Below are 27,854 nucleotides of genomic sequence, written 5' to 3'. Positions count from 1 at the left end.
CAAAGGAAATAAAGTGTGTGACATGTTTACAGACTGTGAAGTGCTGAGCCACAGTAATGCTAGTGTGTTTGCTTGAGGATGATTGTTACTATGTTCATTACCTCAGAAAGTACCCTTGCATGTTACATAATGTCTTTAAGCTCTGATTTCCTAACCTATAAAATAGAACCCATTTTATAAGTGTGTTGTTGGGGAAAAAAAGTGACCTAATGCATAATCATAGTAATCACATTGCTGGGTAGCAATGTTCTGTCCTTAATATTACAGTCCTTAGATATATTATGATGCTTACATCATCTGCAATTAAATGATGCATGAATCATCATTCTGTGCAAAACTTTTAATTCTTCCATGAAAACTTTAAAGATGGAGTGCTGTCCGTAGTGATAATTATTTCAGTAAGATACCAGAACTTCCCAGTACTGACGTGAGTATAAATCTTAAGTTGACAGAATGTTAACTTATAGGGGGCAGTAAAGGCAAGTCTAAGTTAACTCCGGGCTTATCAAGTTGAATAAATAGCAAGGATTTTAAGAGTGTCTGAATGAGTAATCTGATAGAGATGACTGTCAGTCCTGGGGTCAAGAACCTGTGGACCCCCAGGGCATTACACCGTCTAAAGTCAGTGATGGTAGACAACATGATATATAGAAAAGATTTGCTTTCCCTTTGTTGGCTGAAATCACACTGGGATGAATAGAAGGCCCTGGGCCAACACTGCTCTCTGGTGTTGGATCTAAGGAAGTGGCACTCTCTTGGGCATCAGGAAATGATCAAATCCCAAAAGGTAGCTGCAGGTACTGTCTCCACTCAGCCCAGCCCCTGGCTAGGAAAGCATCCCATGCGCCTCCCCTTTATTGCTGGTTCCTGTGCTGAGTTAAATTCATTCCGCTTTTGCTCATTCTCATGCACGCGTGGATCAATGACATTCATTTCCCTTCTCATCTGCCATCCAACTATTTGCTCCTTAATGCTGAGAAATGCTTTTTTCCTCTCTCTGTCTATACACATTTCTTGATTTCCCCTTTTCATTCCACATGAAGGGATGACAATAATTAGACTATTTGCTGGTGCTCAGAGGAGTAATCACATCTAGATCAAGGTAAAAGAAAGTTGTAATAGGGACATAAAAATAGAGCAGTGGAGGTCCGTGCTGTTAAACTGCAGAACCTTTCAAAGTGTACGGCAGGGCTCCAGAACCTCCAGAATAGCCTCACTTCTGCTCTAATTAAACCTGCTTTGAGTCAAGCAAACTTCAAAGATTGGCTAGGATGAAAGATGCATCTAAATACATATTCTAGTTGCAGTGTGTTTTCTTTTTATAGCATTTTAGTGCTTCATCATGAGTCCTATATTCTGCAGTGTTTGGAATGATGAACAGTGTTTCTCTGGCTATAAAATGTGCTCTTGTGAGCCCCCATAGGCCCTATTCATTGCTCTACAATTACCTTTTTTATAGTCCCCTGGTATACAAAGGTTCCTTGTAGCTACCCGGCAGGATATGGTAAGTCACACAGCTCTCACAGACACATCCTGAAATCTCTCGACTTGGCATAATAGAGGTTTATTTCTCAGTGGCAACTGGACAGGTTGGGTGGCTGTGCTGCCCTGGACCCCATGATGGAAGCCTCCCAAGTTCTTTGCCCAAGGGGAGGAGAGGGTTGGAGGAAGCACAATGCTTTTGAGTTGCTTCATCCTTGGGGTGATGCATACCATTTGCATTGGTCAAAACTAGCCACAGGGCAACAAACACAAACCCTAAGAGGGCACAGAAAAATGAAGTGGGGGTGGGTTAACAATGGCCTCTTCCACATTTCTCCTTCAGAGCTGAGTACTGAATTAAATTCTTCTTCTTTTTTTTAATTGTAAGAGTTCTTCCATCAACATTTTTCTTTCCATTTAACCACACTTTTTTTCTTTCTGTTTTTCTTTCCCCTCTTCTGTCAAGTCCTCTCCATATTTTAACAAATGAAGCATTATTTCTACTCTGAGACATTCTATCATTCTGCCCTATTTCTTTTCTGTTTTCTGCAAAATTTTAACTTCACCCCTCTGTGCTTTCAGGACCTCTAATTTCCTTATAGAAATCCAACCTGCAGAGCACTACAAAATAAAATAGAAATATTTTGAAAGTCCCATTTTCATATAATCAGCTTATTTTCTACATTTCTCCCACCATGGAATCTTCCTATTACTTACTATAAATATAAAGCCTCCTGTTGTGGCCCTGATATGTACTCATCCAATTTCACCTTCTTCTGGATAAGATTGGCCCCTACAATCTGCTCTCTCTCCAACTGAATAGTCAGGAGCACCCACAGGCAGGCCTCTGAACACGTACTAACACAGACATGTGCTTCTTGGTCCAAAGCATTGGGGTCTTCAGAACCAAGGCCCTGGTTGGGGCATTTCACATTGTCCTGGGCATCTGATTGGGCATCCTTCCTTGTCAAGTCTGTTCTTTACAAAACTCAGTTTGTGCAATTAACTTTGTTTCACATAGTTGTTTTATGAAAAAAAATCAATAAAATGAAAGAACAAGAAGATACATGGAAGCAGCCTTTTGAAAGAGAGCAGTGTATGCATTCCTTCTGGATTGTAGAATGAAAAACTATACCATCTCATCATGCTATATGGAATGAAGTTTAAATTCTTACTTAGTCCTATTGGGTGAATCTTCTTAGCCTGACCCTTAGTCACTGCTTCCTGGGACTCATCTGTGCAGTGTTGACAGTTGGTTTGTAATAATTGTTATCTCATTTTATGCAGCTTCCTCCAGCTTTGCACCACAATTTAAAAAGAAGGGTTATAGAGAGATTCAAGAAGTCCCTCTTCAGTCAGCAGAGTAATCCTTGTAATCTGAAATCTGAAATTAAAAAGGTAAGGCATTCTACATACATCAATTCTTCTTTGGCTAACAACACATCACAAGAGTTATGTTTTATAGCTCCTTACTTTGTATTTTAAGCTCTGTCCTCTATCAAAAGACACTTTCATTGTTTGTTTTGGTCTTTTCAGACAGCTATTATAAAAATAACATAAACTGGGTACCTAATGCACAGTAGAAATTTATTGCGCACAGTTATGGAAGCCGGAAAGTCCTCGATCAGGATCTGCAGGGCTGGGTTTGCTGAGCATCTTCCAGGCTACAGACTGCTGCTTCTCGTTGTGCCTCCACATGGTATAGGAGGGAAGAGCTTTCCTAAGCCTCTTTATAAGGGCACTTTTTATCTTTCTTTTTTTTAATTATTTATTTTTTTACATCATTGTTCATTTTTAAACAATATTTGCTTCCCCCCACCCCCTCAGGTGTAGTCCCCATAGAGTTTCCTTCACCAATGTACCATCACCTCAGTCCCCTGTGCTCCTCCCTCCCTCCCTCTGATCCCTCTCCCTCCTCCTCCCCTGCATTATGTCTCTGAAATTCTCCTGTGAAGAACACTTTTCTGCTATTACAAGTCGGTGGGGTCACATCACCATGTTTGCCTCCTGACTGGGGAAGCAGGCCTCGGCACCCATGTGCTAAAGCAATCTCCAACCTGGGATATTAACCTATTTCCTATCCTTTACCACTAATGTGAGAAGCCAGCTTCTCCATAGATACCTTCCTTCAGTTTCCTTGTCCAGAATTAACCTCCCCTTTCAAGATGCTTCAGTCATGATGCTTCACTCATATTGTTGCGTTTGAAATAACTTTTAATCTGTTCACATCTGTTTTCCCCCAAAGGTAATACTGTCTTATTCATCTTTAATTCCCCAGGCCTTTGTACAGTGCCTGGAACATGGTAGATGCTGCATGTGTGATTGCTGAATATACATAGTCTGAATAACCTGTTTTATACTGGTTCTGTCCTTCAGGTATATAAATAATGTCATATATTTCTATGTGAATGTAGAAAGAAACCCCCTGTCCATATCTAAACCTAAGTGAGAAGTTTGTGACCTCTGTTTTTTGACTTTTCTGGTGTAATCTTTTGCTAGTGACAATTTTTTGTTCAGAAATGGATTTCTCCTCTACTGTACAATTGCGGAGGAAGGGCCAATTAGATTTGACCGACGCAGTCGCCCGACACCAGGCCTGCGGAAGCAGTAGTGTTGATAGCACATGGAATGCTTTTGATTCCACTTTCCCCTCTGGTACGTCTCCTGAAATCCAGGGACTATGCGCCTCCAGGTTGAAGAAGTCACTGAGAGATGATTGTGCCTGTTTGTGACCAAAGACTCAGCAGGATGCATAGATGAGTTACAAAATTCATAAGCCCGCTGCTGAACAGCTATGCTCTGTATGGATAACTCACCTAAGGTGGTTTTCCATCCAATCTGCTCAACCTTGGCTAGAATTGTGTGTGTGTGTGTGGGGGGGGAATGAATCTCAATAACTATCTGGGTGCCTTTGGGAATGAGGACTTTCAGCATGATTTCAAAAAGGAGAAAAAGAAACAAGATAGGCCACATTGATTCAGATTTGAATTGGAACAGTGAATATGAATGAGTATGCATTTGTGATACATCTTACCTTTTAAACATACACGTTTTTTCCTGATATTTCACTGAAATGATCTGGGAACTAAGCAAGCGGCCATCAGCTCCCTTGAGAAGTGCAGACTCCTTGGAGATACAGCTGACTGCAGCCCAGAGCAGGAACTGAATGAGATTTGACAGGAATAACCTTGACATAACAGATCACATAGCAAGGATGCCATCAAGAACCACTGAGGCAGAGTCAAAAGGACTCCCCTTGCCTATCTGTTGAATAATTACCCTTGCTGGTTGTCTTCCGAGGATGCTAAGTAACAATTTTGAAAATTGTTTGCAAAAGGGAAGAGTCAAACATTTTCCCTTTCCCTTGTGAATTCCACCTGAGGGTAACTAAATTGATGAGGGGGAGGTTTCTCATTATAAAAGTACTTCGGCTAATAAGTGCCAAAGGAATAAAAAGTAAATTACTGTTTGGGAACCACTCATGAAATAACACATCTAGAGAAGATCACCAGTGACTGCTAATATAGAAAAAGGGGAACAGCCAGACATTATATGCCCCTGATAAAATGCAGAGCACTGTCTTTGAAGGATACTTGCTAAAAACCTGAAATTGCAACTGATGGAAAATTTAGATTAGCAGTGAGCAAACTATTGCCCTCGGGCCAATCTGGTCTGCTGCCTGTTATTGTAAATAAAGTTTTGTTGGAACATGGTCATATGCATTCGTTTATAATTAGCTATGGCTTCTTGATGGGACAGGCAAAAATGAGTGGCTGCCACAGAGACCACATGGTTCTTAAATCCAGAAATACTTACTACCTGCCCCTTTATAAGAACTTTAGATCCCTCCTCTAGGTCTAGCTACCCATCTGTAGTCATTACAGGGGACAGGAGGACATGTTAAATGATACCATGTGGCTATTGGCAAAATCCACATCAGGAAATTCTACAGGAAAAATCACCAGTTTGGGTCAATAAATAAACTGCGAGGAGAGGAGGGAAGGGGAGTGAGGAGAACAAGAGAGGAAAAGAGGAGAAGAAAAATACTAACCATTTGCAATAGATGGAATTTCCCCCCGTAACTTACTCTAATAAAAAAAAAAAAGTCTACCCCTATGTTTATAGCAGCACTGTTTACAATAGCTAAGCTTTGGAGACAACCCAAAGGCCCAATAATAGATGACTGGATCAAGAAGATGTGGTACATATACACCATGGAATATTACTCAGCATTCAAAAAAGATAAACACATGCAATTTGCAGCAACATGGATGGCGCTGGAAGGGATCATGCTCAGCGGAATAAGCCAGAAAGAAAAAGAAAAATACCGGATGGTCTCACTCATAGCAGGAATCTAGAAAACCTAAATAAGGGACCAGGAAAAAGAATAACTATAAGAAAGAAAAAATCAAAATCAACAAACAACTATGAACCAGAGACACACTATGGGGGGGAGGCAGGGAAAGGTGGGATTGGGGTCAAAATAAATGGGTTGCGATTGTATGGGGAATATAAAAATAAAATTTAAAAATAAATAAAAAATAAAAACAAATACAAATAAAAAATAGTATAAATTTAGTATAAATTATATGTTTATGAGACAATGAGAAAAATATTGATCTTATATTTGGCTCTATGAAGGAATTAATCATTTCAGGTGTGATAATTATAAATTCAGTTTGCTTAAAATAGAAATTCAGGTATTTTTTAAAGAGTCATGCTAACATATTATGGATGACATGATTTAATGCACAGGATTTGTTTCCCAATTCTGGGAGTAAGATGAGGTAGAAAGGGAAGTGGAGGAGATAGAATTAAAGCAACATTGGCCATGTTTAAGCTGAGTGATGGTTCATGAAATTCGCTACACTGTACTCTCAATGTTGAAATTGCCAATGAGAAAAGCATTGATGCCAGTAATACCTATTTATTTCATGTTTATACCTACTAGTGAGATTGCTGGGTTATAGGGTAGGAATATTATGTTTAATTTATTGCCAAAGTTTTTTCAAGTGATTGAGCAATGTTGTATTTTTATTCATGGACAGAGTTTGAATCCAAACTGTGCCATTTGTTTTTGGTTTATTAATATGAACTGATTTATTAAAGGTATGTTATATTAACACAGGCCCTAACACTTGGCCAGTCCAAGTACTCATGTAAATTACGGGTGAAAGGAAGTTAAAAATGTGGATAGCCTAAAACTCCATTTAAAAAAATTCAATTTTATAGAAGAGGATTAAACAATTGGAACTTTAACAAATTCTGTCAGTTGGTTCTGTTATGTTGGGAATTGAAGTTTGGAGATTGCCATTAATTAATAGTGATTGAGCAAAATGTATTAAGAAACTTATTTGCTTTGGTCAGAGAAGAAAGTATTGTTCAAAGGAGAGGCATGAGAAAGGATTGTGATTTGGGCTAAACATATTGTTCTGTTGAGTAATTGGAGTTTATTCCTCCTACGCCTGATAAAAATAACATTTTGATGTTTCAGGACCATCCATTATTTTCCCATCCATTTTTATTTTGCTCTCATAAAGCTATAAAGTATACTTTTACTTTTTTTCATGTGGCCAGGGAACTGTCTAACTTGCTTTCACTATATTCTGCCTGCTTCCAATCTATAAGTTCTTTAGGAAGGAAGAAGATACACCTTCATCTATTTACAAAGGACTGAAAACCACCGAGCAGTAAATTTTCTGTGCAGAGACAGAGGTCTCCTGTCATTTGCTTCTGGGTCTAAACTAAGATGCGGTCTTCCTTTTTTTTCCAGTTGTCTCAAGGATCTCCAGAACCGATCGAGCCCAACTTTTTCACAGCAGATTACCATTCACTACATCACTCAGCAGGTGGAAACAGCCTGTCCCTAAGTGACCCATCAGGTAACTCTCACCGATGCAGGAAATCTGCTTCCACCGAGAAATAGACCGCTGGGATCAACAGTAATCCTTAAACAGTTCTCTTTCATTAAAAAGAAATACAGAGATAATTTTGAATATCTATGGCAATAGTGTGAAGTGATATATGATAGGAATCTAGAAATTCCCCAAGATGTACTTTACCAGTTGTGGCAGCGTCCTCAATCGTTTATTATAAACAAACAGTAGAATCTATGTGGGCGAATTGTATTGTCCTTCATTTCTTCTTGCTTATCTAACTGGTGGGAAATCTAATGCCCCAAAGCAACTAGGGAGATAAAAAGCTAAAATAAAAATATGCACATTTAACATGGAAAAATTTAAAGTTGCCTGAAGACCCACTTCATTTCATTTTTTCTTTTTTGCATACATCTTACCTAGAATACAATAAAGCATAATGATTAAGGAAGAATCTAGAACCTGGACTGTTAAAGTCAAATCTCAGCTCAATCCTTTAGTAACTGATCTTTGGCAAATTATTTGACTTCTGTAAACCCCAGTTTCCTTGCCCTTAAAATAGGGTCCCTATGTCATAGGGTTCTGGTGATGATCAGCGTACATATAGCAATTCGTCGGGGCTCCCTGTAATGTAACTCCTCATCATATCTGGAATTTAAGAAGAGGTTTCAGACTTCCTGAAACTCTGAGGTTTCAGAATTCCTAAATAATCTTTGAACCCCTGTAAACTACAATGGAGAGAAGTTTTGGGGCCTTCCTGAACACTTGGGCCATCTCCTCGGTCTAGAAAAGCACTCACTTCTGCTGTGCTCCTGTCTATTCCCAATTCAGGAAAATCATTTCGTATGTGAATTCTCCAACTTTCCATAAATCTTGGACTCCTGGGATAAAGCTAACCTGTGTAGGGAGAATTTCTTTTCAAAGAGCCCCTGAGAAAGCCTTAAAATCAGGATACATTGTTGTCTAAAGTCATGTGCTTATAAAAGCTTGCCCCCCAGGGCAGGTGGGCCAGTCAGCAGGCCAGACATCTGTAGTAGCAGCTCTGATTTGAGTGGAAGCTGGTCAGCGCTGCTTGGGTGGCACAGGGGCAGGAAAAGGTGCTGGTATATGGTACTCAGGCCAAACATCAAAAGAAGCACATCATTAAATGTATTTTATTTCCCTCCGGGCAGCCCTAGCAAAGGACCACATCTTTTGCACAGTCTCTCTCTACCTCCCTCTAAGAATTTAATTTCTTTCTAGCATGTATCTACTTCCTTTGCCTTGTGGATTAGGGAGAGTTTCTTCCATCACAAAACTCACTATTTGTTCCAACCACTCTTCCCTAGTATTTACCAGCCCCCCCAACTTAATTGGCCATATGCAGTGCTCCTAAACTCTGCAATATTTAGTGATTGCAACCCCCAAAGCAGCCAGTTATTAAAGAAAGAGAAACAGAGAGTTTAAATATTCAATTTGGATGTGCTTGTAAGTACTCATCTTCATCATTAAGAAACTGACCTGTTTTCACTGCAATTGAATCATAATTGACACTAAAATCTAACTAGGAGTATGTGAGCCAAATGTCAACCTTTCCGTAATTAATCTATTTCAGGCCTACCCACCAGTTTTGATTTGGAGGAGGGAATCACATATGAACAGATGCAGGTGAGGTTTTTACAGTGTCTCAGAACAATTTTATTTTGTTGCTTTTAACTCAATACTAACCTGTTTTTTTCCCTCCAACTCTAGACTGTGATTGAAGAAGTCCTAGAGGAAAGTGGTTATTACAATTTTACTTCTAACAGGTGAGAGCTAGAGTTTTCTCTCAAATGTGAAAGATCAATTAAGATCACCAATGTCATCTGATAATCAGATCTGATTTCTCTATCCTTGACTCTAGAAGTTTGTTTCCCCCCCACCCCATTTTTATTTGAAACACTTTTCTAAAATATTTTGGCTTAGACTAGATACAACCACGGGTGGGATGTTGTCTGTCATTTCTTGGCTGCAGCTGCTGTATTTTCTGTTGAAAGAGTGATAGCTTAATTAGTAATTTACTGCTATAAAATAATTAATATAATAAAATGGAAGGGCATTTCTAGATTTTTTTTCCAGCTAAGCATTTGTCCCATTCTAGAAAAGCTGTCAACTCTGATTTTCATCATTGAAATATATCCATTATTTGCATGAAATACAAGTGTGTGTGTGTGTGTGTGTGTGTGTGTGTGTGTGTTGGGGCAGTGGGGTGGGAGGGAATGCAACTAAACAAAGAATCACTTCTGGTGAATTTCAGGTATGTCCTTAGGAAAGGGATTCATAGTTATGGGCTGCCATTTGCTCACCCTAAATAAGAAACCTCAGTTCATTTTGGCTGTATGTGACCTTCTAATATAGCTTCTGTGTATTTTTGGCCCTCTAAAAACCATTCGTCAATTCCATTTAGCTCTGGATTCCTGCAGTTTGATCATTGGGCACAGAGATTTGAGTACTGTTAGTTGATTTGAGAGGTGGTTCCAGGAAGCACAGGTAGGGGACAGGGAAGAAATAATTCAACAAAGATTTCATTTTCTTTTTTTTTTTTTTTAAATATTAAATTTTATTTTTATATTCCCCCATACAATTGCAAACGCCCCATTCTGACCCCAATCCTTCCCCTCCCGCCCCCCACCCCCCAAAAAGTGTCTCTGGTTCATAGTTTTTTGTTGATTTTGATTTTCACTTTCTTATATTCATTTTCCTGGTCCCTTATTTAAGTTTTCTAGATTCCTGCTATGAGTGAGACCATCCGGTATTTTTCTTTTTCTTTTTGGCTTATTTCGCTGAGCATGATCCCTTCCAGTGCCATCCATGTTGCTGCAAATTGCATGTGTTTATCTTTTTTGAATGCTGAGTAATATTCCATGGTATATATGTACCACATCTTCTTGATCCAGTCATCTATTTTTGGGCATTTGGGTTGTTTCCAAAGCTTAGCTATTGTAAACAGTGCTGCTATAAACATAGGAGTGCAGGTGCTCTTTGGAATTGATGTTTCTGTGTCCTTTGGGTAAATACCTAGGAGTGGAATTGCTGGATCATATGGAAGCTCTATGTTTAGTAGGTCCAGAAATCTCCACACAGCTCTCCATAGTGGTTGGACCAGTTTGCACTCCCACCAACAGTGCACAAGAGTTCCTTTTTCTCCACATCCTCGCCAACATTTGTTGTTGCTAGTTTTTTTAATATGTGCCATTCTCACTGGTGTGAGATGGTATCTCATGGTAGTTTTGATTTGCATTTCCCTGATGACAAGTGATGTTGAACATTTTTTCATATGTCTGTTGGCCATTTGCATTTCCTCTTCAGAGAAGTTTCTTTTTAGCTCTTCTGCCCATTTTTTGACTGGATTATTTTCTTTGTTGTTGCTGAGTCTCATCAGCTCTTTGCAGATTTTTGTGATCAGTCCTTTATCATTAGTGTTGGGTGCAAAAATGTTCTCCCAGTTGGTGGGGTTTCTCTTTGTTTTTGTTATTGTCTCTTTTGCTGTGCAGAAGCTCTTTAATTTGATGTAGTCCCAGCTGTTTATCTTTCTCTTCACTATCACTGCTTTGGGTGATGTGTCTGTAAAGATGTCTTTGATGTGCAAATCCCGTAGTGTTTCGCCTATATTTCCTTCTATGTATTTTATGGTTTCAGGTCTTATGTCTAGTTCTTTAATCCATTTTGAGTTGATTTTTGTGTATGGTGTGAGGTAGTGGTCAAGCTTCATTCTTTTGCATGTAGCGACCCAGTTTTCCCAGCACCATTTATTGAACAAACTTTCTTTGCTCCAATGCATAGTCTTTGCTCCTTTGTCAAAGATTAGTTGACCATAAATCTGTGGGTTTATTTCTGGATTTTCTATTCGATTCCATTGGTCTGTATGTCTGTTCTTGTTCCAATACCATGCAGTTTTGATGATTATGGCTTTGTAGTATAGTTTGAAGTCTGGGAGTGTAATGCCTCCATTTCCTTCTTTTTTTTTCAGTAGAGCTTTGGCTATTCGGGGTTTTTGGTGATTCCATATGAATTTCATCAATAATTGTTCTATTTCTTTGAAGAATGCCATTGAGATTTTGATTGGAATAGCATTGAATCTGTATATTGCTTTTGGTAGGATGGCCATTTTAATAATGTTTATTCTTCCAATCCATGAGCAGGGGATGTCTTTCCATTTCTTTGTGTCTTCTTCTATTTCTTTTAACAGTGTTTTATAGTTTTCTTTGTATAGGTCCTTTACCTCTTTTGTTAGATTTATTCCCAAATATTTGATTTTTTTTGTTTCGATAATAAAAGGGGTGGTTTTTTTGATTTCTTCTTCTTCAGATTTATTGTTTGTGTATAGGAAGGCTACTGACTTTTGCGTGTTGATTTTGTATCCTGCCACTTTACTGAATTGATTGATGAGTTGAATTAGTTTTTCTGTGGAGATTTTGGGGTTCTCTATGTATATTATCATATCATCTGCAAATAGTGATAGTTTGACTTCTTCTTTTCCTATTTGGATTCCTTGGATGTCTTTCTCTTGTCTTATTGCTCTGGCTAGGACTTCCAGTATTATATTGAAAAGCAGTGGTGAGAGTGGACATCCTTGTCTTGTTCCAGATCTTAATGGAATTGCTTTCAGCTTTTCACCATTGAGAATGATACTGGCTGTTGGCTTGTCATAGATGGCCTTTATGATGTTGAGGTATGTTCCTTGTATCCCAAGAATTTCAAGGGCTTTTATCATGAATGGGTGTTGCACTTTGTCGAAAGCTTTCTCAGCATCTATTGATATTATCATATGGTTTTTATATTTCTTTTTGTTGATGTGTTGGATAACGTTGATTGATTTTCGGATGTTAAACCATCCTTGTGCCCCTGGAATGAATCCAACTTGGTCGTGGTGAATTATCTTATGGATACATTGTTGGATTCTGATAGCTAAAATTTTATTGAGGATTTTTGCATCAGTGTTCATTAGGGAGATTGGCCTATAGTTTTCCTTTTTTGTGTTGTCCTTATTCGGTTTTGGTATTAGTGTAATATTGGCTTCATAGAACGTGTTTGGTATTGTCCCTTCCTTCTCAATTTTTTGGAAGAGTTTGTGAAGGATAGGCACTAATTCGTCTCTGAATGTTTGGTAGAATTCATTTGTAAATCCATCAGGTCCTGGGCTTTTGTTTTTGGGGAGGTTTTTGATTACCATTTCAATTTCGCTGCTTGTAATTGGTCTGTTTAGGTGTTCTATTTCTTCTTTATCTAGCTTTGGGTGATTGTAGAGTTGTAGGAATTTGTCCATCTCCTCTAGATTGTTGAACTTGTTTCCATATAACTGTTCATAGTAGTTACTGATTATTCTTTTGATTTCTGCTGTGTCCGTTGTGATTTCTCCTCTTTCATTTATGATTCTGTGTATTTGTGCTTTCTCCCTTTTTTCCTTTGTGAGCCTGGCTAGGGGTTTGTCTATTTTATTTATTTTTTCAAAGAACCAGCTCTTGGTTTCATTGATCTTTTGGATTGTTTTTTTAGTTTCAATTTCATTTATTTCTGCTTTGGTTTTATTATTTCTTTTCTTCTACTGGTTCTGGGGTTTTTTTGTTGTTCTTTTTCTAGATCTTTGAGCTTTGAGATTAGGTTGTTTCTTTGAGTTCTTTCTTGTTTTTTGATGTGAGCTTCTATTGCTATATATTTTCCTCTTATTACTGCTTTTGCTGCATCCCATACATTTAGGATATTGGTGTCCTCCTTGTCATTCAATTCAAAGAATTTTTTAATTTCTTCTTTGATCTCCTCGTTAGTCCAGTGGTCTTCCAGTAGTGTGGCTTTTAATCTCCATGAGGTAGGATAGTACCTTGCCTTCTTTTTATTATTTATTTCTAGTTTGATGCCTTCGTGGTCAGAAAAGATGGTTGGTATGATTTCAATCTTGGTGTATCTGTTGATGTTTGTCTTGTGCCCCAGTATGTGATCGATCCTGGAGAATGATCCGTGTGCGCTTGAGAAAAATGTGTACTCCGTTTTTTTTGGGTTTAGTGTTCTATAGATGTCTGTTAAGCCCAAATGCTCTAGGTCCTTATTTAGAGCTTTAGTTTCTTTACTTATTTTTTGTCTTGTTGATCTATCCATTGTTGATAGTGGTGTGTTGAAGTCTCCCACTACATATGTGTTTTCTCTGATGTCTGTTTTCAGAGAGGACAACAGTTGTCTGATATATTTTGGTGCTCTTTCGTTTGGTGAGTATATGTTAATGAGTGTTATTTCTTCTTGAAGTATTGTCCCCTTAATCATAATGTAGTGACCATTGGGGTCTCTTTTTATTTTTTTGAGTTTGAAGTCTGTTTTATCTGACATAAGTATAGCTGTTCCTGCTTTCTTTTTTGGCCCATTTGCTTGTAGGATTGTTTTCCATCCTTTGACTTTGAGCCTATTTTTATCTTTTGTAGCTAAATGTGTTTCCTGGAGACAGCAAAAGGTTGGGTTTTGTTTCTTAATCCAGGCTGCAACTCTGTGTCTTTTTATTGAAGAGTTTAGTCCATTTACATTTAGAGTTAATATTGATATGTTAGCATCTGTATTTGCCATTATGTTTGTCTTTCCTTTGATTTTATTTATTTATTCTTTTAATAACTTTTTTTTTTTTTTTGGTCTTCTTTCGTTGTTATTCGTCCCTCTGAGGTTCTGGCTTTAGGATTCCTTGTAGTATTTTTTGGAGTGGGGGTTTAGTCGCAATGAAATTCCGGAGTTTCTCTTTGTCTGGGAAGGTCCATATTCTTTCTTCATGGAGGAAAGAGAGCTTTGCGGGATAGAGTATTCTTGGTTGGCATCTGTTTTCTTGGAGTCTGTTGACTATGTCCCTCCACTCTCTCCTTGCCCGTAGTGTTTCTTCAGAGAAGTCTGATGTCAGCCTGATTGGTTTTCCTTTGAATGTTATCTGTTTCTTCCCTCTTGTCAGCTTCATTATTTTTTCCTTGTCCTGGATTCTTGGGAGCTTTACTATTATGTGTCTTGCTGTGTTTTTCCTTTCGTCGTGGAAGTTTGGTGTTCTTCTTGCTTCTTGTATATCAATTTTCAGCTCCTTCTTCTCATTTGGGAAGTTCTCTTCAATTATATCCATGAATATTTTCTCTGTTCCTACATCTCTCTCCTCTCCTTCTGGAATTCCGATAACTCTTATATTTCCTTTCCTCATGGAGTCAGATAGTTCCCGAAGTCTTTCTTCATTCTTTTTCCTTCGTACTTCTCTTTCCTTTTCTGTTTTGGTTCTTTTTATTTCTGTGTCTTCAAGATTACTTATTCGTTCTTCCATTTCATCTATTCTGCTTTCATTGCTTTTCCCAGAGTTCTTTAGTTCCTCCATTAATTCTTTGATCTCCTGCATTTCTCTTACTTCCCTCTTTAGGGACTCAATTTCCTTCTTCTGATCTATCACTTTTTTAATCATGGCAATTTTAAATTCTCTTTCTGGAAGGCTCAGAAGTTCTTCCAAGTTGCTGTCGTTGCAATCTGGGGAGTGGTTTTCTTTTTGTGGTGTGCTTCTTTCCTGAGGAGTTTTTAGGTTGCGTGTGGTTCTTCTACTCCCTACTGTCTGTTTTCTAATTTGTCGTATGCGTTGGGACACTGTGTTGCTCGGACTGACTGACATCTTGGGTGAACTTCTCCGCTCCCCTCTGGCTCTTCCAGGAGCCATCTCTGTCTTCTGGGGGAGCTTTCTGCTGGTTTTAGGCAGTTTTACTGAAGAAATGTCCCTGTTCTCAAATGGCGAAGCGGGATGCAGTCCCTGTGCCTCCGGTTTCAGGCACACTCTTCTGCGCACCCAGTCTGCCCCAGACGTGGGTGCCTGCTCCCTCTGTGGGCTCAGACTGCTGGTCGGAAGGGGCCTGGCGTGGAATAACTTCCCGGCTGGCCACTGGGTCCTCCAGAAACCTTCTGCCCTTTTCAAGCAGTCTTAAGAAATGTCCTGTTTTATAGGGTGTTAGTGACTTTTTTTTTTCCTGGTCGCTAGGTGGCGCCAGAGATCTCTCCTATTGTCCTTGGGGGGCTGTTTTTCGCCTCCCCCCACCCCGTGGGACAGAGAACAGAGCGGGAATGGTAGGGTACACCTCAACAGCTTTGGGGTGCTGTGTCTGCCTGTGCCCCACCGTCGTGGAGAAACCACGCCCCGAATTTTCGTGCCCCGGGTCTCAGTTCAAAGCCCTCAGTTCCAGGACGCGGGCTGTAGCCCAGTTCAGTGGCGCGGGAATGGCGCCTTTTGCACAGCTCCCGTGCCTGGGTGCCTGGTTCCTGCTCACTCAGGGAGGGACCTTCACCTCAGTGAGGACCTCCGTGCGGCTCCCCGCAAGCCTAGGTCGTCTCCCCGCAAGCCTAGGTCGCAGGCGCGGGGACCTGGGCAGCCGCGATTCCGGTCTGCACTTGCTTTTCAAGCTCCCCGAGCGCGCCGCTTTCCCGCGCAGGCTTACCGGCAGCCCGGGCTGTGTGCGTGTCTCCCGGGGTCTTTGTTCTTCTCTAATGGCGCCCGGAGCCGTTCGCTCACCGCCGCGGCGGATCCTGCAGGGTTCGCCTCAGCTCAAAGATTTCATTTTCTAACAACTTACTATCATGGGTGGCTGGAGCCTGATCTCTCTGGGGGTGCATGAGAACCAGGGCAGAGCAGGTGCCTCAGTTATCCCAAGTTGCCAACGAGTATGGGTGCTCCAGTTCCCATCAGCCATTGTTGGAGGATTCTGTCCAGGGAATGCTAGTAACTGTGGGGAAAGAAATGTAGTTGGAAGTCAGGCTAGAATGCCTTGAAGTGGTATTTCTGGATGAGGGAACATGGACACCAGCAGTGTGCATTACATGAGCTGTACTCGACTTTTCCAAGGAACCCATTCATAAACGAATTATCAATTGATTATAAGTAACCACTCGTACTTTCTATGTGGCTCAGAGCTGCTTTAGGAAGTATGGTTCTCTGGAATTCTCCATCTATGCCTGATAGAGAGCCCTCCCATTCCAGCGAGGGGAACTATCTTGTGAATACTATTTAAATTACTGTAGAAATCTTTCCCAAACATACCTACCAGCCATGCTAAAAGAAAGTGGTCTCAGCATCATCCTGGTAAGGTAAGGTCATGATATGAAAATTAGATTCTTTTTTGAGGTTAATTCAGTCTCCAGCATTATTTTTTTTTCCCTTTTCCTTTGTCTGAGTTGTTCTTATGAATCACACGTAGGATTATTCAGCTGCTTGCTCTTTTGGCTTGATAATATATTTCCAAAATACTACGTTTGTAAATTTAGTTCTGTTGTGATTTGTAACTGCAGAGAAGTGATGAGTAATTTTCATTTTCCAAGGTATACAAAGGTATACTGTTAATAGAAATCAACATCTCCATAGTCACTCTCCTCCCACCATCTTGGGAGAGATTTTGAATGTTCATTTTCTGCCCTCAGGCTGAGCACATTCAGCCTTCCATGGACAGTATGAATGTCTCTATCCTGACGCTTACCCTCTTATTACCTCTGGTGCCTTGCTGTGGGGGCAGAGATCATGCTTGTCTTTTTTTTTTTTTTTAATCTTCATTTTCTCAGACTAAAGATCATGGGCAATGAATGTTTTCACATTTTTGCAGAAAATCAACTAATAGCAATGAAAAAACAGGAACTTAGGGAAGCTCTTACAAGAGCTCTTATTTGTCCGTTTTTTTAAAAAGTAATAATTTTGGTCTTATTTTGAAATTTATGATTTTCTTTTTCAGTTCTACTATAATCAGGTTTTTTAAAAATCAAACATCTACTTCCAAAGTCATATTAAAAGACATTGCAACTCTTATTATGATAAACAGAAAATGAGATACTTATTAGTGAAGGCAAAAACCTGTTCACAATTATATTTGGAATTACAAATAGAATATGAAAGTATGGTTTAAACAATCACATTCCAGCAACATGTGATGGATATATACATGACATTTTCTTAAAATGCTTCAAATTAACTGACTCACCTATTTAAAAGTATCTGTGTAGCCAGGATACAACTTTGTTAATTTCTAACAGCAGTGATAGAAAATATCTTGGGAAAAAGATTCTTCACAGTTTACTCATTAAAAAAAAACCCTTAGTTGTGCTTAAAGGCATTCATTTCCAAATTAATTCCCAAGAAATAAGCCAGGATCTCTTTAGAAGCACTAATAGTTCATAAGCTGGAAATACATAGTGCCCCACAAGTATGAATCAGGTCAGCTGTGCCAGCCACGATTTTTCCACAGTCAAGGCATAGAGGATGCTAAATACACAGGACATATAGAGATACTTAGGCTGAATAAAGAGGTCTTGCCCAAATAGGTGTCATAAGAGGAGTAAATATTATTAGAGACTAAATTAAAACATGCTCTTCTGAAAAATAAAGTTTAATGGCAAATATTTTGGGACACTCTGAATTGCAATTGTCCATTTTTGGAAAATGTCAATACACATTAACACATGGAAGATTCTGAGATGTGCTGTAAGAAAGAAATCTATTGACTTTGTTTACCCCAGTGTTTACTTATTCTTTTATGTGGATCAGTAAGTTGAGAAAAGCTGCCCAAGTAATATGGTTAGAAATGTGAAACAATTTAACTCCTCCACCAATATCTACCCAGATCAGCTCTTGTTCTTACTTTCATCATCCTCATCGCAAATGTTAAGAAATGTTATTGCTAAAGCATCACACCGAGAGATTTACATAGAAACCATACGTTATTCAAGTCTACAACCTGAGACTACCAGTTCAAACTTACACCTGCCTCTGTCTACAAAACATCCAGATAGCAACCAGAGCATTAAGCTAAGATATGGCACATTTTCAGCTCAGATCAGAGAGTTTTGTTTATATTTAGGTAGATGCCATTTTCAAACTGAAAGTCTTGGAATAAAGCCATTATCCAGTGATTGTCTATAGCTGGGAAAGATTTCTGGAGCTGCTTAAATGATGGAGAGACTGCTTGGGCAGTTGGTTAGGAAGATTGTCCCAGGCATAAGATGTTGCATTAGAAAAAGAAAATTGTTTCAGAAACAAAAGCAGCAGGCAGGAGCCCTAACCAATATGTGGGATTCCTTGTTTCTGGGCTTCTTGGAAGGGGTGGTGGGACTGAGTTGAGAGAAAGAAAACAGCGTGAAGAAAATGAACCAAGGTCAAACAAAGTTGGCCAGCCCAAAGCAATTTCTGTTTTTGATCATGTGTATGCATTATTTTATTTTACATGCAAACATTTAGCTTCTTACCAGAGGGATAGATCCCTAAGTATGCCTTAGTTGTATTCATTGCGAGAATAAAACAGTTTGAGTTGTGTAAGTGATAGATGACATATCATCTATGTGCTTATAGGTACATACATTTTATTTTTTAACAATGGAATATGTCTTGAGAAGTTATCAATATATAAGATAAAAAGAAATCTACTTTGAGCCAACTTGTATTGCTCTCCCTACCCCATGAAGGATGAAGTAGATATTTTAAAGTACACAGGGATTTAACTATGTAAACTACTTTGAATGGGTGTTTACTTTTCAACCATAAAGGGTTATCAGACCCAATTAGTTAATGATTTGAAAAAGACCCCTTTAGCTCTGAATTTCAGCCAAAGGCAGCTTTCTAAAAATGTCCCCATCCTACTTCATTTAGAATCCCCTTTTAATTCACTGTGTATTATTTACTTATATGCCTGAGTCACTGCTTGTGAAATTGAATATATGAACTAAAACTTCAGACTATAGGGCCTCCCTGGTGGTGCAGGTGGTTGAGCGCTGCACTGTGAAGCTGTCCGCAGCCACCGCAGAGTGGGTTCGATCCCAGCCGGCCGGCGAGAATCCCACATGGCGTGGCAGACCTCTCCTGTCTCACCCGCTGCTCCCTTCAGCAGTGTATTTCAGTCAATCTGCCTGTTCTGCTCCCTGCTCTGTCTCTGGTGAATTCTCTCACCATCCCGCGCATCTGGCCTCTACCCCAGCTCTTGTATAAATAAAATAAATCTTTAAAAAAAAAATAAAATGTCAGACTATAGAGAACTCTTTCCACTTCTGAATCTTCTAGGTACCACTCCTACCCATGGGGGGCCAAGAATCACCCGACCAAAAGATGAACATGCTGCGTTTTGAATGGACTTGGTTTTCCCAGTGAAGTTCAAGTCTGGACTTCAGCCAGCGATGCCCAAGGATTGGGCGCTGCTAGAAGAGTGTGGAAGAGAAAAGACCATGATGCCACTGTGCCCACAGGACCTCTCTCTGGAGACCTGGTGTCCGGCTCCCTGACAACTGCATTGCTTGGCAGCTCCATTCCCAGGTGGCATTACCCACAGGGTGACGGGGCTCTCAATGTGCTCCTGGAAGAAAATGCTGCAGAATTCATCTGGAGAAGAAAACCCATTTCACAGACCTTTCCTCCAAGTTAAAAAAAAAAAGAACAAGCACCTTGTCATATTTTTCAAAGGAATATTTTATACTTAGTTTGCTGAAACTGTGTTTAAAGACAGCCAGCCTTCCATGTAAATATTCCATGTAAATAGTTATAAAGAAAATTATAGGAACTGGAATAATAATATATTGGGTAATTCATTGTATTCCCCAAGTTTTTTTTTTTAATCTTAAAAGTAATTCAAAATATGTGGTTGAAATGTTTTGGTTTGTTTTAATGAAAGGATTGGTTCCATCTTAACCACTTGGGTGCTAGTGGGCTTGAACCATGATCCAGTGTAGACAGTATTTGTAACCTTGCACAGACTCTGGGAATAGCTGTCAAATGGTCAGATTTAGGTTAGACTGATATGATATATTGATGTACAGTGTATATATATGTGTATATATAAGTACATAGATATATGAGGGAGCAATGAGGTTTTGATTAGGCTAAGGCTTTGCTGCTAATCAAACTTATAGTGTTTTTAGAGCACCTTGAAGAGTTTATAGAATCTATGAAAGATGCAATATTCCTTAACTTAAGACCCTCCTTACTAAAATGACCTATATTGCTTCAAAATTTTTATTGTTTGGGAATTGGAAATGAAAATAAGCTACATAATAAAATATGACATCCTTCTTTAGTCACTGAAATGTCCTTAAAAAAAAAAAAAAGGAAAATCAGATGCCATCTCCATCTCCTATGGATGGAAAATTTATGATGTCAATTTTCTAGATTCTTAAATGGCTAAAATCTGTTTAATTGATTTCTTATCACCGGGATGATATCAGGAAATTCCCTTATTGCCAAATCAGACTGCATTTCTAACTACTTAAAGAACATCTAGTTCTATATAATTAGTAATCTGAAAGCTGAAAGTATGCTTTTTATTTGCATCTCACTAAGTCCTGTTATCTTTATTTACATTAGAATATTTTTAACATGATTGAATAAAATTTAATTCAATGTATTTACAGTGGGTGAAACACTAACTTTTTGAATGGTATGGAAAAAAATCTCATTGTGAATCCATACTATTTCTGCAATTGGTATGTTTAATATTTAAATGATATTCAAATTCCCTTGAACTAATGCCTTTTAGTCTTTGAAGATTGCCAATGCATCTTTGTTTTTAAGCCAAATTAATGATGACAAATAGACTGTAATTTTAAAAAACAGATGCAAACACAGTAATGAAAATTTTTAGTTTCAGCTTTCAAACCAATTCCATCCATTTGTGATGTTTACATGTGAAATCAAAATGGTTGTGATTTTGTTGATTTACACAGGCAAAATTCTATTCCCATTCCCAACTGAATTTGAATCTGCACTACTATGTTTATATCTTTTCATCTGTGGGATGAGCACTTTTCCTCATTATGTAGAAGGCACAGGCCCAGAGGAGCACACACTTTAATTGAGATAAAGCCATGGGGTGAAAGTTAGAACAATCAAGTTCTTTCTCAAATGGCAACATATAGCAAATAAAGTTTAGAAAAGAATAATATTCAGAGAGCACACCTTAGTGAGAAAAGAAAAATAATTTGTTGGAAGGTGCTTTCCAATGCGGGCAGTTGATCTTATTGACCAGAATGGAAACAAAATGTTTTTAGCTAACTCCTGAGGAGCAAATAAATGACATTATTGTTCTGGAAGTCAGTAAGAATTAGCAAAAGTAAGCAAAAGGTTGTCCTTTTCAACAGCACCTGTAGACCCATTAACTCTGCTGGTAGATGCATTCTTTTGCCAAAATAATGAATGTGCTCTACTTGAAATCTCCCTTAAGCCACCAATGCAAATGTTCTTCCAGTGCAAAGCCACCCTCTAAGGGAAGTTAGGCACCAGCCAGGTGCTATTTTGTTCATGCAGTCACATCCCAACAGTGAAGTTAACTTTTCCAAAGCCCTCAGTTTCAGGCTTTCAAAAAAGGGAATGCTTCCTTCATAATAAAACAAAAATGATCATTTTGTTTGGGCTATTTGAACTGTCTTTTAGTGCAAAGAAGTTGTTACTTGAACTTTATTGGCCTCATAATCTTTTCTTATTTGCATTTTAAAGCTTTCTCTTTCTCCCCTTTTTTTTCTGTATAATTATAAATTATTTGTTGTGCAAAGATCCTTGTGAATTCATCTACTTCTCAGTCACTGGATATTTGTATGGGACAGAATGTAAATTAGTCTCTTCAGATCACTTTTGATACATAAATACTTCAGTTAATTATGTTTTGATCTACCAACTCTATCTGCATATATCTACTTGAAACTTTAATTTGCTTTTTTAAAAGCAAGATGTTCCATTCTCAGGGAAGTGACTGCAGGAGACGTGTGCTTACTGGTTGTTAGCTTTGTCTTCTTCCAAACGTGTGATATTTAATTGAAGTTCTTTGGAGAATAGTAACATGGACAGTAGACCCAGGGCTCGTGGATAAATTTCAGAAACCTCCCAGAGAAATGCTGCTGGTGTTTGTGTGGTTCTGTCAGTGTGCATGGGTTATTTTGGCATTTTAAAGTAAGAAGCACTGTTATGAAGTTTACACGATGATGGACATGGTTAGGCGTTAAGGTCTTCCTACAAGTGCCGTCTATGACTCATTAAATACTATGAATTTTGTTCAAAAACAAATACACGACTGGTTGATTATGTGCAATTCCAACAATATTATCAATTAATCATAAATTAGCATGCAAGATCATGATAGCAATAGCATTGTTTAATCCATTCTATCAGTATTAATATGCATAGTATGCACATCCCCCTATTTAATTTACTGAATTGCAAAATATGTTTGTTGCTATTTCTCTTGTTGGGGATGGTAAATATGCTGGATTCCTTTAGAAATGGCTTCAGCTTCTATCTGAAGGTGGGAAAAACTTCTTTTCAAGCTGCTTTCATGGTTTGTTTTTTAGTTTTCTTATGGTGTATATTCATGAGCACAAAATTCAACTAGAAAGGTAAGGTAAAAGGAAGCAGGGCAGGACAGCTCTTCAACAGCCTGGAGATGGAGCTATGAAGCTCCTTAGCAAGGGAGGCTCAGTGCTTGCCTATAAAGACCTTGGTTTTGGGGGAGGAAATCCCACCAAGGCAAAAGTCTTCATGCTCTATAACTAAATGTGATCATAATATGTGTTTTATATAAACCTTTATGATATCTTTCCGATTGTATCCTTTGATGGAAATGTTCTAGTTTTGGAGAGATTATTTTTTCAATTGAAATATGTTGCTAACAGTATGCTTCCCCCGGAATGCTGTTTTTCATATTGATTGGAAGATACAATGTCTCAGGGAAACTACTTTGTGACAAAGAAATGCTTATGTGTATCATTACAGTTAAATTGCATATTGCAAATATGACTGTTCGGTTTGATTATGTTCCTGCTGTGATATTTTGAGATTTTCAAGAGAGACAGGAGAAATTTTATGATTTAGGGGTGACTGATAGATACTGCAATTTATACATTCACTGGGTCCAATGCAAATAGTAGTTTTTAAAAATGAAGACCATACACCCTAAAATCATAACATCATTCTTGCTGTGTGAGGTATGCTATTTTTTAAACTACTTATATGCAGCAATTACCTAATCATATCAAAATTTAAGTACAGTTATTGCTTTTGTTCTAAGAGTAAATGAAGTCTATTTTCTATTGAAAGCTGAAGATTATTTTCTAAACTTGACAAGCTGCCTTTCTTTCTGTTTTGTTTTATGCTATGAAGCTTTGAACTATATTTAGAGGTAGAAGTATATTATAGCTAATAGGTGATTTTAAAATCTTTCATTTTGAAGTAGTTTACTTTTTTTTCCTCTGAACAAAGATAGAAGTTTGTTTTATAAAAAAATCACTGTCGTTTTGACTGATACTCAACAAAGCTGGGTAGAAGCTTGGACTCAGTCTGGTGAGCTCACAAGTGAAAAACTAGCTGAGGTTTTTATGAACACGTGATGAACTGGTCCCATAAAACAAGGAGAGAGGATTGTGCTAGTCTTTAAGTCAGACGGTGAAGGTCACTGATTAAATGATATCCGTAACCTGGAATTAGTTCTACATTTCAAGCACTATTTGAGTCTGGATTCTGAAAAAAATATAAGGCTTGTGACTATAAGGCTAATATCCTTGCCCTCCATGTTCTTTGTGCTTACTTCATATTTCAGTAAATTTTGAAGGAAATGAAGCTAGTTTAGATTTATCGTAGGTCAAGCAGGAGCATAAGTATTTGTTTGAATCCAACATTACATTGAGGAAAGAAAATAAAAACAAGTGCACAGAAGTGAAACCCCAACTGATTAAGGATGAAAGAAGATTTTCAAGATGGGATGATTCTCAGATAAAAATGACTGAGAAGTCAGAGGGGAAGTGGAAGCCACTGATTGTTCCTGACGCCTGGCGTCTTGACCCAGCAGGCTGGTCCCTGGGGGGTGAATGATTATCAAGGGAAGCAGTACCCCCCAAGAACCTGAATGATTCCTGCTGCTAGGACTTCTGGAGTCAGTTCACCCCCATGTATCCATGGACTGTTCTCAGCCTGTCATAGTAAGTCGACCACCCAACAGAAGCAGATGGCGCCCTGAGTCTGCCCTGTAATGTGATGATCCAGTCCTTAGGACTGGGTTCCTATGAAGCATCCCCAAAGAAGGAGTTTTTTTCTGCATTAAGAGAGCCAAAGTTACTTTACATCTTGTACCCCTGCCGTTAGGCCCATTTCATCTGACACTGCACATTTTACAAGAAATATGCATGGGACTTGGATAAACAGAGGCAGGTTTGAATATGCTTACATGTAGCCAGATTAGAAAAAGAAACATTTCAAGGTATTTCTTGTGAGTGAACCAGTTGATAACAAGGCTGCAGAAAGATCCTATCATTTTATTTTTCCAAAATGGGAAACAAAATCACTCCAAAGATTGTTCTTTTGAGTGCATTTTGTTTACTGACATTTAGTGGATCAGAACTGAATGATAATGCTTCCTGTACTCTATTATTCCCAGGGCTGAGTTTGTGAGGATCTAAAAGAACAGATCTGTCCTCTGAAAGGAAGGCCACCCCTAATGTCGCCTGGCCCAGAACATCTCTCCTCTGGAGGGCTGGGCCTCCGAGATGAGGGCCTATGCCCATAGAATGGAAAAGTTCTTCTAGTTTCTTTAAGATCCACTAAAAGAGTATCTGTTTTCTATTTCTGCCCCATCCTCTGGCCTCTCTCCTGGGCACACAGCGCCCCTCTCCCCCTTCTTCAGGGAGGAACACTGTTGCAGGGCCCAGTAGGGAGTCCCACTTTATCAGGGAGTGTCTGGGTTCTGTGATGGGTACACCATATGGAAGGCAGGGGCTGGATGAACTCTGCTATAGGCGATCTGTCCATCCAGGGCCTGGAAAACATTCCCCGCCCCAGCACCCTGGGAAACTCTAAAGTGTGATGGTGTTGGAGGCCTTGGAGGAAAGAAAAAAAAGCCTCTGGAAAAGACTAATATCAAAAATGCAAGCAGCCTTTATTTTTGCTATTGCTTAAATGTGCTCTGTAAAATGCTAAAGAAAATTAAAAATGTATTTTCAATTTTATTGGAAAATAATTTCTTTTTGTCAAGAGTTAATAGTGAATGGTTAGCTCTTCTCTCTCACCAGTTCCCCAGTCTCTCCTTTTATGCTTTTAAGTGTTTTCATTTAAAAAAAATAGTTGCAAATAGGCAATCATATATGTACTTAATCTTAAATGTGTCCTGCAGCTTTAATTAGTGGATGAGTATAGCAATGATCTAGTGCCACAAATATTGCCTAACAGAGCACCTCAAAAGAGAGTGACCTTGAAGATAGGCATTTATTTCTCTTGAAGTTGTAGGTCAGCCTAGTGTTAAGCATATGTGAGCTGGGGCTCCCTGGATCCCCTAAATATCTAGGGTCAGCCAGCAGGTTGCCTTGGGGGCTGGCTGGTTTAGGATGACCCAGAAGGGACAAGCCAGCTCTCCTGCATGGGTCTTTCCCATCCCTCCATTAACTGAACAGATGGATTTTTGTGTCGGGAGCAAGTGTTAAAAAAGAATGTAGACATGCAAGCGTCCTTTGTCGAGTCTCAGCTTTTGCTGTTTTCCCCATTTCCCTAGACCACAGATGATCACATGTTGTAACTGTTGTTGACAGTGGCAGGACTTTATGACTGTGCAACAAATTTCTATAAATTTAGTATTTAGAAACATGCATTTTTAATTTCACAATTTCAGTAGGTCAAGCTTGAGCACACCTCAGCTGGGTGCTCTCGAGGGCTGGAACTCAAGTATGGATGGGGGGGTAAGCACTGGGGTCTTTTGAGACTTGGGATCCTCTTCCCGTTCATGTGATCCTTGAAGGACAATTCAGTTCCTCTTGTTTACAGGCCTTGGAACTAGATGCCACCTGTAGTGCCCTCTCCCCACCCCTGATGGAGGACTCTGCCTGATGGGTTCTGGGTCATCTCATGAAAATGTCCTCAGACCACAGGACCTGAATTCCAGAGCATTTGCCATGCCCATCCCAGGATACAGTTAGATGTCTGCAGTATGTTATTTGAAAACCAGATCTCACCCAGCAAATAAACAAACCTCAGTCCCTGGAGTAAGAAGAAGGAACAGAAATTATTCTTCTTCTAGAAACCAGGGGAGATTTCAGTAGCATCACAGTAAACATCCCCCGCAGTCTTCAAATTCCATGCAGTGTGATCTGCTATTCTTATTTTAGTCCTTTATCAAAATGGAACAAATTGATTGTTCTTAGTAATTATGTTTATATGGCAGAGGACAGGAATTAAATAAGTGAATTATAGAGTATAGCTTGATATAGCTACAAACTCCAATCTTAAAAAAAAACCTCATAAACAACGAATAAAGGAAAACGTCTACTGAATTTAAAGATTCTTTCCTTCTTTTCAAAACTGAGTATATAATTTCATATTCATTTTGTTCTTTATATGAAGCTTCCCCTACAAGGCAGATTTAATTTGCTATCACGCTGCAAAGATTAAAATGTCATCGATAAATTTTGTGTGTAAACTGGTTAAATCTCCTGAGGCATGTAGCGTTACCATTTTTAACTATCTCTGGTATGTGAAAAAAGTAAAATAGTCATGATTTTCATAATGAGTATATGTACACATATTGTGAATTGTTCTAGGATCAAAAAACAAATCACTTAAAGTCTAAAATTCCCTCAATATATTTGTTATGAAACAAGAGGGAAACACGGTTAAGAATTTGGGCCCTTGGCTCACAGACTTGGGTTCAAATACCAGCTCCATGATTTTCAACTTGGGTGACCTCAGCCAAAGGACCTGACCAATGAAGATAATGCTAGATTCTGTTTTTAAAAGTTTTGGAGTCTAAGGCTTGACACAGGAATTCAACAGCATAATAGAAGTAAGAGACCCTGTACAATGTCAGCCTGCAGGCATCCTTTCTGTGCCTGTGATTTCTTGGTGTGTTTCTCTCCAGTCGCCTACCTGTGTCTCATTGATGGGAATTGTCCTGAGATTGCTGGAACCGGTTTTGACTGCTTGCAGTAATAACGTGTGGAAATCCCTGTCTCCAGAGATGTCCCTAACCACGACAGAGGGGAACACAAAGCAGACTCTCCTGCACCTTCAGGGGAATGGGGACAAATCCGAGGCGCACTGATCTCCGCTTCATAGTTCCCTGGCAGAACTGAGTCAAAGTCAGCCTCCGTGGAACTGTGCCTGACAAGGTCGCCCAGCCCAGCTTCCTGCCTGCACTGCCTCACTTCCCTACTCATCTACCAGTTGTCCTGGCAACACTTCCTGGTGACTCCATTCCTTATCTCAGGACATGAGGAAGTTCACATTCTGGGAAAGGCAGAATATATACGGTCAAGTTAATATTAGTTTAACATTTTAGTGACCAGGAATGTGGATTGACAATCTCTTAATGGCACTTGTGCCTAAGAAGGTATTTATTGGTTAGTGTCATTGTGGGGTGCCTGTTATAGTGTCCCGATTAGCCAGCGGTGACTTTTTAAAATGGTTTGAAGTCATTCCCTCCTGTCCTTGGGGAGTCAGTTGCCTCTCTCTGCAAATTATTATTATGCTTTAGCTCAAGTGAGGTCAGAATAACAAGAAAAGAT

At 39.0% G+C, this 27,854-nt stretch overlaps 1 protein-coding gene across 1 annotated transcript in view; it reads left to right on the top strand.

Moving 5' to 3' along the window:
* Positions 1 to 23,436, top strand: part of LOC119237560 (serine/threonine-protein kinase Nek10-like) — a 64,609-nt gene extending 41,173 nt beyond the window's left edge. Inside the window, exons 13-17 of the mRNA XM_054699009.1 lie at positions 2,770 to 2,880; positions 7,256 to 7,364; positions 8,953 to 9,005; positions 9,090 to 9,145; positions 19,396 to 23,436. Coding sequence (XP_054554984.1) covers positions 2,770 to 2,880; positions 7,256 to 7,364; positions 8,953 to 9,005; positions 9,090 to 9,145; positions 19,396 to 19,444 — 378 coding nt within the window. The 3' untranslated portion in view covers positions 19,445 to 23,436. The remainder of the gene's footprint in view (positions 1 to 2,769; positions 2,881 to 7,255; positions 7,365 to 8,952; positions 9,006 to 9,089; positions 9,146 to 19,395) is intronic.
* Positions 23,437 to 27,854: the final 4,418 nt, after the last annotated feature.

Source organism: Talpa occidentalis, unplaced genomic scaffold (genome assembly GCF_014898055.3).
Source record: "Talpa occidentalis isolate TD23 unplaced genomic scaffold, MPIMG_talOcc4v2.1 talOcc4.10, whole genome shotgun sequence".
NCBI classification, from domain to species: Eukaryota; Metazoa; Chordata; class Mammalia; order Eulipotyphla; family Talpidae; genus Talpa; species Talpa occidentalis.
The sequence above is the reverse complement of the archived record's forward strand: the minus strand, read 5'-3'. Positions and strand labels throughout refer to the sequence as shown.